The sequence below is a fragment of the Leptinotarsa decemlineata genome, unplaced genomic scaffold, assembly GCF_025532065.1.
Source record: "Leptinotarsa decemlineata unplaced genomic scaffold, Ldec_3_MD MMD2_tig00000199_RagTag_RagTag, whole genome shotgun sequence".
In the NCBI taxonomy this organism is placed as follows: Eukaryota; Metazoa; Arthropoda; class Insecta; order Coleoptera; family Chrysomelidae; genus Leptinotarsa; species Leptinotarsa decemlineata.
In genome coordinates, this window is record NW_027412544.1 from 11,694,815 (window position 1) to 11,710,446 (window position 15,632).

At 34.8% G+C, this 15,632-nt stretch overlaps 1 protein-coding gene across 4 annotated transcripts in view; it reads left to right on the top strand.

The window, feature by feature from the left end:
* Positions 1–15,632, top strand: part of LOC111506597 (protein spaetzle) — a 41,184-nt gene that overhangs the window by 17,866 nt on the left and 7,686 nt on the right. For all 4 annotated transcript variants that reach the window (XM_074172940.1, XM_023161721.2, XM_023161722.2 and 1 more), the window contains exon 2: positions 13,685–13,982. In XM_074172940.1, the coding sequence (XP_074029041.1) occupies positions 13,814–13,982 (169 nt within the window). In that variant the 5' untranslated portion in view covers positions 13,685–13,813. The remainder of the gene's footprint in view (positions 1–13,684; positions 13,983–15,632) is intronic.

The following is a 15,632-nucleotide window of genomic DNA, read 5'->3' on the forward strand; positions in this document are numbered from 1 at the left end:
CCAGAAACGGAGAAACCTTCAAAATTGCATAAATTGGACAAAAGTTTTTAATTTTGAGAAACTTGAATATTTTTTTTCATATCAAGAATATCAGTGGTTCTTTTTGAAAATGTGACATGTGAAAACATTTAAGATACACCCTGTATAGTTCGCGATCAGTGAAATTCGATATTAAAATAATAAATCAATTCGCGTGAATGCGAGAATCATCATAAAAAGGGATATTTCGAAAGTTGAACAACTATCGATAGATAAATATTTTTATTGCGAGTTTTATAGCGACATTAATGATACTGATTTATTTCTACGGTTATGAAAATATAATTATGAGTTCGCAATCATTTACTTATTGAAATTTCATTTTCAATGACGGTATATATTTGTTTGGATTATATCGTCATTTACGATGTAGCGAATTTCTTGGTAGCCTCTTTAATAATTAAATCGCCTCACAAACATCCGATGAGAAATCATTTATATGTTCAATTAGATAAATTATCATATACATATTAAACTGAAAACTATTAGGTAGTTAATATGTTAATGTTGGAATTATTCATGTCTTTAGATTACACTTCTTGAACTGGATTTTTAATCATCTCTTTTGAAAGTCACTTTACCTTCATAATTTGTAGTCTACATTATTCAAAACTCTGTTTTTTCGACAATCTAATCCTAGAAGAAGTTGTTAAATACTGACAATCCTACAAAGTTTAAAACACACTGACACCTTTCCACAAGTTTCTTACAATGAAAAAATTGAATCTTTGTGTACTCAACAAAATTAGAAACTGAAAACATGAAAATAGAATTAGTAGATACATTTTTATGTCAAACGGTTGCATTGAAAAAAAAATAATAATGATGTAGATAATGTACTAAAAACTAAAAAATAATTCGTAGCGTGAGTAAATATGTAAATACTACGCCCAACGATTCGATTATGTTTTTATCTGATCAATACCGTAGATTGCTCAGAAGAATGGTGTGATGACTGTTACCTAGGACCTTCTGAATTATTTTTCAGTACATTATCTACTTTTTTCAGTTCATTGTATGGTTGAAAAAATAAATTTGTTAATTTATATGAGTCTATGTATTTGGGTATTCTCAAAGTCAAATGTCTAGGAGGTAGGAAGCAGATTTGGACTTGAGGTCTCATATTATCTTTTATAAAGTTCAAGCCTATCCGTTCTGAAGCATGAATTTTATGTCTGGGAGAGGTGTGACTATTATATTGATGAATTCGTGAAGTTAATTATTTTAAAGTTTGGATTCATCATAAAATGTATTCAATTTTGTCAGGATCAACTTGTCAGACAAACAGTGGAAAATGTACATGTTGAATCTGTTTGAATATGTCGCTGCCCTACAAACAACAACTCCCAAAAGTTGAAACTTGTGCGAGTTAAGGACTAACAAGGTATTACCTTTCAACGTGTGATTCCTAACCCGGCATGTACATCATTATAAGTTTCAAAGAGGTCATTTTCCAGAGGCTTTCAAGATGTCATGAAAAAAAGGTTCAAATTGGGTTCATGAATGTTTCTTCAATTACTATATATCACATATTGATTTGAATACTAGAGATGATGTGATCAATTCGCCCTTTGTACCTCTCTCATTCTTTACTTTCCAAAAATTGCCTGGTATTCGTTATAATCGCAGTGTCATTTTAAAAATATTTATACTGGGCTGTCTATCAGAAACAATATAACTCGGTAAACAGGGTACCATCAGAAAAAATATACTTCAGTCAACATGGTACTATAGTTTCATCTTCAGAGAAAAATGTTTTTCCCAAGATTTTGAAATTGTTGAAAAAACATTATTCGCAATTTTTCTCGGTTGTTTTTGTGAAAGTTGGAATCCTCTCCTGATATCATTTTAATAAAGTATTTTTATCTTCTGAAGACGCCAACGGGGTTAGCGAAATGCGCGTCGAAAGGAGTATTGCATTTCTGATAACTGGGATTTATTCTATGCCAGAGTTTCCAGTTTTATCTCTTCTTCATTGTCAGTATTTATTTATATCTTCTGATTTATTGAAATTTTCAATACTGATCAAGTCTTATATGTAGCAGCTGAAACTCTTATTATTGAAAAACAAGGTGAAAAATTACTTTTTTAGTTAACCAATAAAACTTAGATTTTTTCAGTTCCATGAACCATTCTTACAAGTGAACGCACAACTAGTATATACAAGGGACATTGTTAGCAAGGGGAATTTAGGATGGATCTGGCTCCATCCTAAAACTCGCTTCGGGCCGGCACTGGCTAGCCGATATATAATAAATAAGATCACATCCAAATATTCACATTGAAAATTATCAAAATAATAACTCAGCAGATTATTTCTGAGAAATAGGGCACAAGTTTTGAATTCTGAGGGTTGTCGTTTGTAGGGGTGCAACAGCTGGTTAACGAAAAATATACATTTTGAACATATGTTAACCGTTTTTTCATGTTTATAAAAAATATATAATTCAGTGTATAGAATATTCATTGTGTCGTTACATCGTTTCCCTGAAATCATTCATTATATCAGAAAATCCCTTTTTTATTTTGGTCAGAAAAAATCATCACCAAGACTAAACAACATTTTCCAATTTTTTTCTTCATTTGTTTAGGAATCACACGTTAGGAATCACACGTTGAAAGGTATGACCTCGTTAGTCCTTAGCTCGTACAAGTTTCGACTTTTGAGAGTTGTCTTTCGCAGGGGAGCGACAGCTGGTTAACGGAAAAACGTATATTAACACACATATCATATCGTAGTTTCACTCTATTGAAAACCATTGCGCCATGTTGTAATGTAATAAAGGATTGTTTTCCATACAGTAATCTTTTCAAAATATTTTCCAATGGAAATAAAATAATTATCAAAAGACAATTCTGATCTTGTTAGTTACTGTGCTAACCACTTCTTTGGCGCTGTGGTTTATTGGCGAAAGAGTAAATGCAATTCCGATTTCTGGAAAAAGACAAGCCTGTAATTGTCACTTCAATTATCTAATCACTTAGAACCAGACAGTTTAACCTAACTGGAATGTTATATTTACTTTCTGATCACTTTGTTTAAGGCTGTAAAGCAAAATTAATGACGTAGATTGATAATATAAGTGAAAGGGTTATTTTACGATTAGCAAATTGGAAAATCAGAGTTGCAGTGATAATGCGTTCATAATGTCATTGAGACAATGCCGTTTTTATAAAATTCATTTCATTTTGAAGTCTCACATGCCGTATGATGTAAACCTTACATTTAGGTCCTTTTTAATCATATTTTGAATTTCGAGTATCATGTCTAATAGAAAAAGTGTTGGGATGAATTGTTGTTGACACAACGTCCCAACTTAATGATAAAATATCTTGTATAGTCGAAGTAAACGATATTGTGCACATTTAAAGGTGGCGGCACTCTCAAAGGCCAAAATAACCAATACATAGAAATGAACCGGCAGCGAACTAGTACACGTGAACTGTAGACTTGGCGGTTCGTATTGGATAATTTTTACGAAGCGAGTTATATGATTGGCTGAAGAGTCATAAAATTAAATTTGAAGTCATGTTACGGTGACGAATGGAAATCGGGGCATGTGGGGATGGTTATCGCCGTCGCTTTCAGTTCAGGAACTGTTCGCGATTTGAGTGTTGAAATTCGATATTGGTGCAGTTATAATTACTAAAAATTTTTTTTATTTGCTTAAAATGTGGCTGGCGTCCTTGGACAAGTACTAATAGTAATAACGAGTGTGATAACAACGCAGACTTTTTCCAATATAATGATTCCAATAACGATGCTGAACAAAGCTTCAAAGAGATACCAGTGAATAAGAGTCGGATGGATTTGAATATTAAAACACAGAGAGTATGTTTTAATGTATATAAGAATCTATATCTCAAGTTTGATTTCAAGGGGAACAAACTGTTATACAAGCAATATCAGATTTGACCGAAATTCCTTTCTCAACTGTACGTAAAATAGTAAAAAACAAACTTATGAAAGCAAGACGCGATCTGATACAGGATTACCAATACATTTAGATGTTCATCCAATAAAATCATTGAAAAAAATAATATACGAGTGTTATAGAAGCAATGAGATTCCTGCAACAGAAATCATAAAGAAAAAATGAGCCTTTTTCCTGAGAATAGTACAGCGAACGTGTCACGAGAAGCAGCACTAGTAGTATAGGGACAAACATAAACTATTCACATGTAAAACAGAATTATTTACGTAATGTTAATTTATTATTCAAAAATATAAATCTGATATAAAAAATTATTTTGTGCTAGAATAATGCCAACAAAGCATTGCTGTTTTGCGAATTGTACGTCGGATAATCGATATCCGGAAGAAAACGTGTTTTTTATACTCATTATAAAACCTCATATTGATGAGGTTTGATGTAAGAAATGGATACGTGCTTCGAAAATGGTGGATTTGACACTGCAAAAAATAAATAAATATTCATATGTATGCTCTAAACATGAAATGAATAGTAAACTTTTCATAGTTTATTACTACTGATTAGAATGAGATAATAATCTCAATCGTTCATTAAACTTTATTCATTTATTATATTTAATTGAATTTATTTAATTACCATTTATATTTGATTTATATTTCACTGGGAAATAAATCTGAAATTCATAATTAATTTAAATTTCTTTTATTGCAGTTTGAATCTACCGCTACTCTTTTACTAGAATCTGTATACTAACCTGTCTATTAATCAATTTTTTTTCCAGTTACTTTTAAATTACGGCATGCAAGCCAACGTTTTAATGTTACAACATTGTAATCCTTTACAGTTGCAAATTTTAGTTTTGCTCCAGAAACATCTTCTGTTAAAAACATTATTTTTTAATTGTACTTTGCCATATGTTTATATGAAGATGAGGCAGTGTTTGACCCTACCGAACTACTAGCGCTGCCAGTGAGTAATTTTTCGTACTTCAGGAAAAAGGTTCATTGAATACTTCCGGCCATAACGTGAGGTGCTCAGACAAAACTCTTCAGAATTGGATAAAGAAACTAGGATTTGAATTTAAAATAATAAACAAACGTCAAGCAGTTATGGAAAGCAGAAGAATAGTGGAATTGCGTAACAAGTACTTAGAACAAATAACTAAATATAGACAAAAACAACGGCAAATTTTTTATTTGGACGAAACTCACGACACAGTTACAAAAGGGTAGACTAATGGTTCGAGAATGTGAACCTAACATGCCTGCAAACAAAGGATAGCGACTAATCATTGTGCATTGCGGAGGAAGTAAAGGAAGACCAAGGAAGGTAATATTTTCGAGGAATGCTTTGAAAACACATTGATCCCAAATTTGGATGCGAATAGTACTGTAGTTCTTGACAACGCTTACTATCATTCGCGACAGCTCATCAAAGTACCGAATGAAAATTCGAGGACAGATGACATACAAAGTTTTTTAATGGATAACAATTTTTATTTTGAAGATTACTATAGCAAAACCCAACTAGTTGAAGTTTTACACACAAAAACATTTGAAAGAGTTTGAAAGTATTGCTGAAAAGTATGGAAACACCATACTGAGATTTCACCCCTATTTTTGTGTTTTCAATCGCATCGAGTTGATTTGGGAAAAATTTAAACAAAGCATCAGGCGTAAAAATAATTTTCCAAAATTTTATAAAAAGTTAATAGAGCTAATTAAAGAAGAAGTATTCAATATTACCGAAGAAAACTGGCAGAAAAGGATCAACATTTCAATTGAAAAGACTATATGGAGATTGTACACTTCCATAATAATGGTGGAAATAAATTCATTTATATCATATTGATTTAAATGATGACAGTGATAGTCAAACAGAGAATATGGAAGAGGAATTATCAGAACCTTTCGAAGAAAGTTAGTGAAGTGTTTTTGAAGCGATCGATTGCATAAATATATGTGAGTAAGAAGTATTCAGAAGTATTTTCAATTTCCACCCCGTTATGTGGATCCCTATTTTCCCACCCACCTATAAAAACGATATATCCATTATGTATATTTTTATTATACATATATATCATATAGTTATTGTGATTCTCATATAATTATAAATGATTATTGAATAACGAAATTAGTTAGCTCCCTAACTATATTATCAAAGGGGAGCTGTTGGAAGGTGGATTGCACTATATCGTCTACTTGAACTATACTAGTTGTTGCCCGCCGCTTCTCCCGAATTTGGTTTGTCACATTAAGTTTCGTGATAGACCATTTCAAATAAATAGTTACAATACTTTTTCAATAACCCAAAACTTTAGGTTTCGAACTTCGAAACTAACGAAATTTAATACAATTTTTGGACCACTATTTTTCTCCCGTATGAGTAGAAATTTCTGATTCCTGTCATGTAAATGTCATTTGTATTAAGGAATGTAAACTTTTACGGCCGGTGATAACTGTTTAAAAATAATCTATTTGAAATCTGCTTTTCCGTTAACCAGCTGTCGCACCCCTACAAACGACAACCCTCAGAAGTCGAAACTTCTGCGAGCTTAGGATAACGAGGTCTTACCTTTTAACGTGTGATTCCTAACACGGGTTGGACGATAGCACGTAAAAATCGATCGTTCAGCCTGGGGCTTGAACCACCAACCAATACTGCGTTCAATTTGAGTAAGTGAACGAAGCACACACGTCGAACCGACCGGCTACCGACCAACTGTTTGGAAGCTGTAAGCTGAAAGGTTTTTTGGCCGTTATCTGCAGGTTTTTATGCCTGACGTACCTTCTACCACTGCAATACACATTAACAATGGCGATGTTGTGACAATCGCAGTGCCCGAGTTGATGCTTCCGTTGTTCCGAATTCATCAATTACGATTACCTACAATGCTCCCGCATGCCCCCCCCTCCGTATTGTATTTCAATTTGCTCTTTCAGGCATTTTGTAATATATGGCAGAGCTTAAACAGGCAACAACGATTGGAGGTAGAACGGTCTTGATTAGCAACAGTTTTACATTGAGTCCTATGTTAGTCTCTATCGTATGTGGTGCCTGAACGGTAATCTCCTGTGGAGGGTGACTCCTAGGTCTGTGAAGATGACGTTCCCATCCGGGTGCATCACTATTGGTGGAGGCTTGATCAGTATTTGAATCCGTGTTAGTATTCGAGTTTGCATTCGTGTTCGTATTTGTATTAACGGTTGGTACCATTTCTTCAGTGTTTGCCATCCCTTTCTTAGCTGTTGGCCAGACTGGTACAGTTGGTATCATAGTTTAGTTTTGTGAAGCTCGTTCCACTTTTTCAGGGGTCATTTCTTCACTTGGGGTTGGCACTATTTCTTCAATGGTTGCCGTTTCCGTCTTCACTATCACTGCCAGCTTTTACGTGGGCTATGCGCCTTCTGATGCGGCGGTTTGGTTTTCCTACCTTTATGAAACCGTCCTCCGACTCTGTTTCAGAGTTTCTTTCATGTCTTGTGGCCGCTTGGTTTGTCAATGTTCTTCTCTTTCATCATGCCTATTATCTCAGGAGCCTACTTTGGCTTCTTCTGCCTTTTTACCTTACTCAGCCTGGTGCCAGTTTCTATCCTTGCTGGTTCTTCCTTTGGTTGTTTTTTCTCTTCATCTTCCCAAGCGTTGTTGTTTCTCTAGTTCTTGGAGCCTTGTTATCATTGCCGTCATTTCTCTCACTAGTTCTAATATGTCCTTGTCGTGCTCTCTTTTTTTTTCAGTTGAAGGTTTCCCTCTGACAGTCTCTCAATTTCCTGTTCCATTTCTCAATGGTACATATATTGAGAGCGTTCCTAGTAAATTAAGAATTTGAAAATTCAAAAATTATGTGTGAGATACACACAAATAGTTCTGATGAGAACTAATTTCAGCTATGAATGATATTTTAAAATTGTCAGGGTTTTTATCTTTTCAGATAACATAAGCTTTCGTGTACTAAACAGGTCTGTACTCTTCGGTGTCTTGCTACGAACTTTTCACCTACGATGCTAGTATTCAACTCTGGGTTTATATTTTTATTAGTGGGCGTGACTTGGTTTATCTCAACTGGATTACCTGATCTTGTTTGGGTACCTTTAACGACAGGTAGTCAGACTTAATTGATGTTCATTTCCTCTGTTTTTCATTGAAATCATCACCGTTTTTCAATTTCTATTACCTCTTTATATACTTTTGAAGAGTAATTTTAAGTTTTATCGAGTATTACTGTATTTTTGAATAAGATAATGGTGGTGCATTTTAAGTTGAGAGCATGTTTGGCTACAGCATATTTGTCGGTTTGTCTGAGTCGACAATTTCCCTTGTATTCAGAGAGACGGCTAGTTACACCAATGTACACCGACCCGCAGCTATAAGGAATCTGGTATACCCCGGGTGTTGATAAAGGTTCACTGGGTGTTATCTGATAGCTTTTGTTGGCATAAATATTGGTTTCACCCCGTGTTTCTCTAAGATTCTCCCAATCTGGTCTGTAACATTTGTAACATAGGGAAGTGACACTCTTTTCTTGACCAGCCTAGTTGAGATTACTCCTGAGACGTATGGCCCGCTTGAATTCTCCTCTGCTGTAATACCTATTACCTTTAAAGACATCCTATAGGTAATTGAGTTCCTCAGGTAGGTACGAAGATATGTCGTCTTCTCGCAACCAACGTTTCAATTACCCCTCATGAAACCAGAAAAGTGATTTTAGGCAAAAACATAACAATCTGCACTAATAGCTTTGAACAGACAACGGGTTACCTCTGGGCTAGTACTAGAGTGCCACCAAGATTCAGCCAAAGCCTCGGTAGATAATAACATTATCCTGAGGTGGGTTAAAGAGCACGACAGAAGTAAGAGTAATCGCATTGCCGACTATCTAGACAAGGAAACGGCTGGCGGCTGGACTAAGAATTTTAGTACCCAGTGACACTTACGGCCTGATGACTTCGTCAATCGCGGAACTAGCCAAACGCCAAACCTACGCTCAATCCCTACAGAGATGGGATGGAATTAAAGGATGCAGTCTTGCCAGGATCACCTTGGGCGACCCTGAGAAGCTGGCGCCGAAGAAATATCTGGACCTACGCTTGACAGTAGGATTTCTGACTAGCCAATGTCAACTAAGAAAACACCTTCATATTATGGAACGATAACCCTCAGAAATGGAAATTTGTGGGTGGTAAAGACTAACGAGGTCTTACCTTTTAAAGTGTGATTCCTAACAAGGGTTGGACGATAGCAAGTAGAAAAAGACCGTTCAACCTAGGGCTTGAACCACTGACTAACACGGGGGTAGACTGAGCGAATGAACAAAGCACCTACGTCGAACCGACCAGCTACCGACCGACCAAACAATATAACAAAGTGTACCTGATTCAAAATGTTTCTGATTTCAAATAACATAAAAAATAAATATTCGAAATAAACTTGTCGATAGTGTAGGTCTTTCTCAGACTTCCGAAGATGACCTGTTTTACATGTTCATTGACGCGACTATCGTCACATCATTACCATCATACTTGTTTGAGATACGAACGTATATGATTTCTTCAACGGTACTTGATTCTGATTGAAACGCATGTCACGTAAATAACAGTGAAAAACTATTATACAAAAATAACATTTATACACACTTCTCACGTAGATACGTGAAGAGTTGAAGACTGATGTAAGTAAAGAATCGATTTTTGTATTTACATGGTGTAAATTCATACCAGTTATTGTTGAGCAATATGACTTGAATTTATGTTTTATTTTGTATCATTTTACCATTTGTACCGTTGTGTTCCTTCGCAATTCACAATTCAACTATAAAATACCACTATAAAACAAGGTAAAAACATACTCATTTGATATCCTTCACCACTACTCAAATTCCCAACATTTTTTGAGTTGTTTTCATTGTGAAATTGGCGCCCTTTAGATCAACCTCAATTTCTGTATGCTGCAAAGAGGAGAAACAACCTTCTTGATGATCACTAAGATTCAGAACGAATTTGACATAGTCATTCTGTATCCAATTTTGAAACTCTTTTATCATAGGTATACATCACATGTGTAATATTTCAGTTCCATGTTATATTTCACTTATGCATAGTTAAAAACTATTTATTTCATTGAAGTTTTTGTAATGCATTATATTGAGCTAGGCATCGAGAATATATTCGAAGGACCTGCTATTAAATAACGAAACTGGTTACAAAAAAGGATTTTATTATAAAAATTATTCTACATTCGAATGCTTTCCTTCAATATACTCCCGTTTCCTCGCCACATACATTTCCATACGTTTTTTCCATTGATTTGGCGATTACAGCGCTTGTTCGAGTCCGTTTATCGGCCAAATACCGTTTCACAGATAGCGCGTTATGGGCAGGTACGTTGTCCTGGTGCAAAATCTGTGGTTCTTCCACAACTCGGCTGTTTCCTACGAACTCGTTCTCGCAGTGTTGCTAAAACTGACAAATAGTAAGTCTGGTTGACAGTCTAACCCTCTGGAACCCATTCAGTCATCACGAAACCGTTAATGTCGAAAAAAACGATCAACGTTGCCTTAAATTTTGATTTGAACATCCTTGCTTTTTTTATTCTGGGCGATTCAGGCGTCTTTCAATGCATCGATTGCCGCTTTGTTTCAACATCGTATTGAAAAATCCACGTTTCGTCGCAACTAATAATGTTTTTCATCAGTCCGGGATCTTCTTCTAACCTTTCAACAAAATCTGAGCAGACCTGTTGATGCAAGAACTTCTGGTCAGGAGTCAGGTTTTTTGGCACCAACTTTGCACTGACTTTTGTCATGTGTAATTCCTAGTGTAAAATTTTTCTAACCGGTTTTTTATTGGCGTTTACAGCATCGGCAATCATTCAGATACTCATTCTGCACGAACAATTTGGTTGATTTTGGTCACTGTTTCCGGAGTTGAAACAATAACAGGGCGACCTGGGCGCTGGTCATCTTCAGTGTTCTCTCCGCCCTCACGGCAGCACTGACACCGCTCAAAAACACGCGCACGAGATAGATAATTATCCCCATAGTCTTTTGCACTCAGTCGGAGTTTTTTTCAATTTAACGAGAATTTCAAGAGTGATAACTTGCTCCTGTTTTTCGTCACACATGGTTTTCGGCACGAGAAAAAAGAACACGTTTGTTTCAAACCGCCACTGCACAAATACTATAATAGTGATAAAAACGTGTTTTGGTACGTGAACAGAGAAGATTTCCAGATACCCAACGCACTACTTGTTTTTTCCTCACCCCCCCTCTAGGACGCCCCTTAGGCGCGCAGTCTCGTTATTTAATAGCCGGACCGTTCAGATCAAAATTATTATAATTGTTTTTTTACGGCTACGCCATTACACGCGATACGACTATTAAAATTAATTCTCGTTGACATCAATTCATGTGATTTTCCTGATAATTGTATAAACTACAGAGTGTCCATTCAGGAGAGTTTCAATATCATTCAACTGCATCTACCAAATAACTTCTGACTTTGTGATCAATCACGTTACTCAAACTAAATTGACGAGGAGAGAATCATATGTCAACAAAATACTTATTGTTTAAGCATATGTTTTTTTCTTGACACAATCACCAGAATTATTTGATTTCTGTTGAGTACATGGGGTGCTTCTTTCATGTTTGTGGCTTTGTTCAACTACTCAATTATTTTCACACGGAGGTTACCCTTCAAATGTCAGTGATGAATCATTGTCGAAAATTTGCGGAATTTTATCAATCAGTTCTAAGAATGAACAGAAGTAGTCAGTCGCTATATAATACCCCAATACGCCCAATACCCATAAATATATCTGAGACATCTGGTGATACGTTCAGTATGTTTGAAGCAAAAGGTTTGAATTTTTCATTTGAATCAAAGCATGATGTAATTATGGTGTTTTGAGTTTTCAAGTTTATGTTTTTGTTATGCTTACAGACAACTAATTATGTGTCGCGTGATTCATGTACCTGTACTTAATTTTTTTTTCCTTCGTGATATATATTTATTCTAACTGGGTTTTGGGAATTGAGAGAAAAATTGTTATTTACATCTGAATTCTGCTTTTGATCAACGATGGAAAAATGACTACTCAAGAGAATTGAAACTGCTGACAAGAATAACGAAAATGTACAAAATGTTACAAATCAATTTTCTCAAGTATGACATATTCTAAAATATAACCAATGAACTTCAATTTTCACAACAATTTTTATGTTTACTACAAGACAAATACAAAGCAAGTGACAAAATTGTGATGATAAATATTACCCTCACTGGTTTGTTGCATTCGACTCTGAGACGTATTTCGAGGATTTAAAGAAACGTTAAAACAAGTTCATAACATCTAGTGGGAACTATTTTGAAGGCAGCAACATTGATTTAGACGAATGAATAAATATTTTTTTATATAACGTTATTTGCTTAACATACTTCGCAGGCTCTGATGTTTCATAGCTCAAAGGCGTATACTCGACAGTATTCTTATTATTTTCTGGGTATATACCCTTTCACAATCTGATAAATAAACAAATTCAATTGGACATTGATATATCGAAAACTGCTCAGTCGGTTTGTTTTTATTTTTTTAATTACCTTTTGTGCATTGTGCATACCTTTACTTTTTGTCAGTGTTCCAACCACCTCTCTCCATCCCTAGGAGTAAGAAATAATAGGCCTTGCGTTTACACAGTTGATGAATTTCTCATATTAAATGAGTAGGAAAAGAACGGAAATGAACATGAGAACGTTTTTTAGGGAGAGTACCAATACTCAGTGGATTTAGTATGTTCTTGTTAGTAATAGTGAAAGAATAAAAATCCCACGACCTTTTACATATACGAGAAAATTCCAAGTTTGTAAATCCACACCTGTACTGAATGAAAACTAACGATTAGATGCCTGTTCAATAGCGCAAAAAAGGTTGATGTATTTTCGACGTATTGATGAGTGATATCCATTTGATATGAGTAATATCTTTCCAATAGCACAAAAAAGGTTGATGTATTTTTGATGTATTGATGAGTTATATCCGTACGCCACAAAATACAATCAAAATTCATAACTAATTGAAAATATTGTCATTTCTGATAGTAAAATATTTTGTTTGAATAGTACTATTGTTGTTCAGATTTCGCAATGCATGTTGGACGCACATACACAACATTTCCAACAACTACTGTTACTGAACTTTCTTCGTCGGATTGTATTGTGTGACTAGTTACATTTCTGGAGATATTCAAGAGGTGAATTTTATTCGGGAAAACTTCAAAATGCTGAGAAATTGTTTCAATAAGAAATCCACTCAATAACCTCGTAATTAAGAAGATGATGCTCAACAAGAATTTTCCTGTAGAATAATGCATTGTCTCGCTGTTGATGGAAATCAGTTGATTCTGAAACTTTTCAATTTATTTTCCAGAATTTACATGAAATTTGTCATTTTCTCAATTTTGATCAATTTGTCCGTTATTCGTCAACCAATTTTTTGCATACAATATTTTTGTACTCAGTGTAAACCAATTCATCAATTGAGTTCCATATAACTAGAGGCATTTTTCTATTTAGATTTTTACAATGAAGTGTTAAACTGAAACAATAACTTTTCCTAAAAACCAAAACTGCATCTTCTGGACGCGCGTTTCAAAGGGTATCATAGTTATCTATTTTTTTTTGAAAAACTTTGAATTCATAAATAATTTATTTCAGATTTGTTCTACCATACCACAACATGGTATCGCAAATATAAAGAATGGGCGTTTGAGAAGGAGCAACCAGGACTGTAAAAGCCACAACCACGGATATAATCACGGGCACCGCCACAATCAAGGTGATAGAATGTACCCCACTTGGCCATTCCAAACAAGGTCTGAACGATCACCACTTGATTTGCATTCAAATAAACCCATAGCAACTAGCCAATATCGCAAATTAGCACCATTGTCTTTCAATATAACTTTAGTGCCAGTTTCATCATTGAAAAACAACACGAGGAAAATAACACCAGGTAGGAATTTAATTTATAATTTAGGTGACCTGAAGTCTTTTGAGTAAAAAAATAAAAATCAAATAAATCAGAAAATGGGTTGATGTTGGTTCAGAAATTTAAAAATTTCAAATGAAACTTCTTTCAAATTTTCCAAATGATACAGTAAACAATCCAGTGAAAACAATTTTTTCATATACCAGAATCAAATTACTTTCTTTTGGGGTGCGTTTCGATAACCAAGTTGGTATCATCTGAAAATGTCTGAAACTAGTCATGTTACCTCAATTAGCAAAACACGCGTTGAGATATAATGTTACTATAGTTCGTTCTTCGTGCTACTAGAACAATAATTACCCACGAAAATGTTTCTAGTCCATGTCCAATAAACCTCAATGAGTGACTGAATATTTGTTCCACGTTCAGTATGGTGTGAAAATTGCCAAACAAATATTTGCTACAAAGTTTAGGGCCTCATTTTGAAATTTCAAAGTAGAAGGTGATCAAAGTTAGGCAACATTTTTCATAAAAATTCTATTGATATAAATTGAAAGGGGTATATTTCTGAAAGAGAATAATTTTTAGGAAAGAAAGGTTTTGCCGTCGTTTACGAAGATGTGTAGATCATACAAAAAAGTAACTTCCAGACACAAACGTACAAAATAGAAATAGATTTCTATTATATATACCAATGAAGATATTGAATATAATATAATTTCGAAACTCTAGGATTTTCCGGTATATTTTTGTAACCGAAAAAAACTATTGTCAATTTTTTTATATCATTCAGTAGTACTGAAAAATGATCAACTCGAGTTGATCATGACGCCCTCGCGTCAGCCACAAAAACCTCATCTCAGCGTTTTGTAACTTTCCCAAGCGTATGATCTTCGGCTGAATGTAATATATACATTTGTTTAGTCTAGCCCAATTTGAACATGACCACAATGACGCTCGAAGGTTCGACAGTCATAAAGTAGGTCAGTAGTTCAGTGAAATAATATTTTACGGTAATCATCGCAATGGCAGTTATTACACCGTTTTTGAGATCACAATACATAGACTCAAATTTGAAAAGTCCGGTAGTTTTGATTTTTTTTTTCCTAGGATGATTGTGAGTATTTTTTTTTTTTGATATCGTGACGATGAGGTCTAAAAATATCATCGATTACTCTGCAGTTTTGGTTTGACTTCGATTTTATACTGTGTATACTAATTTACTCTGCCTTTTCCCACCCCCAATATCAAACTGCGCTACTACATTGTTTGACAAGAATAAATGCTGCCAACTTTTTGAAAACGATACATCATTGCGGAAGTAGGCAAAGAATATCGGGAACCTTGCTCAGGGGAAAATATCTTGAAATCCCTGTATGGAGACATTAGACATCAGTTCGTGAGCTTTCTTTGCCACAGCAAATTTGAGATCAGTATCACAAAGTTCAACTACTAGCTGAACTACCTTCGACCACTAATGCAACGTATCTCAACTTTCTGAGGACATGGAATGGGTTAGGATTTTCAAAGCAAATGGGTGTAGTTTAGAAGATCTCGAAGAGTAGAGCCATCAGCCTAACTCACTCTTGCGAATTAACAACTGATTGTATGGGACCGTTCCACTGTAAAAAGGTGGGCCTCAATTGTTTCTCTTTTGGGAATTTTGTGCTGGTC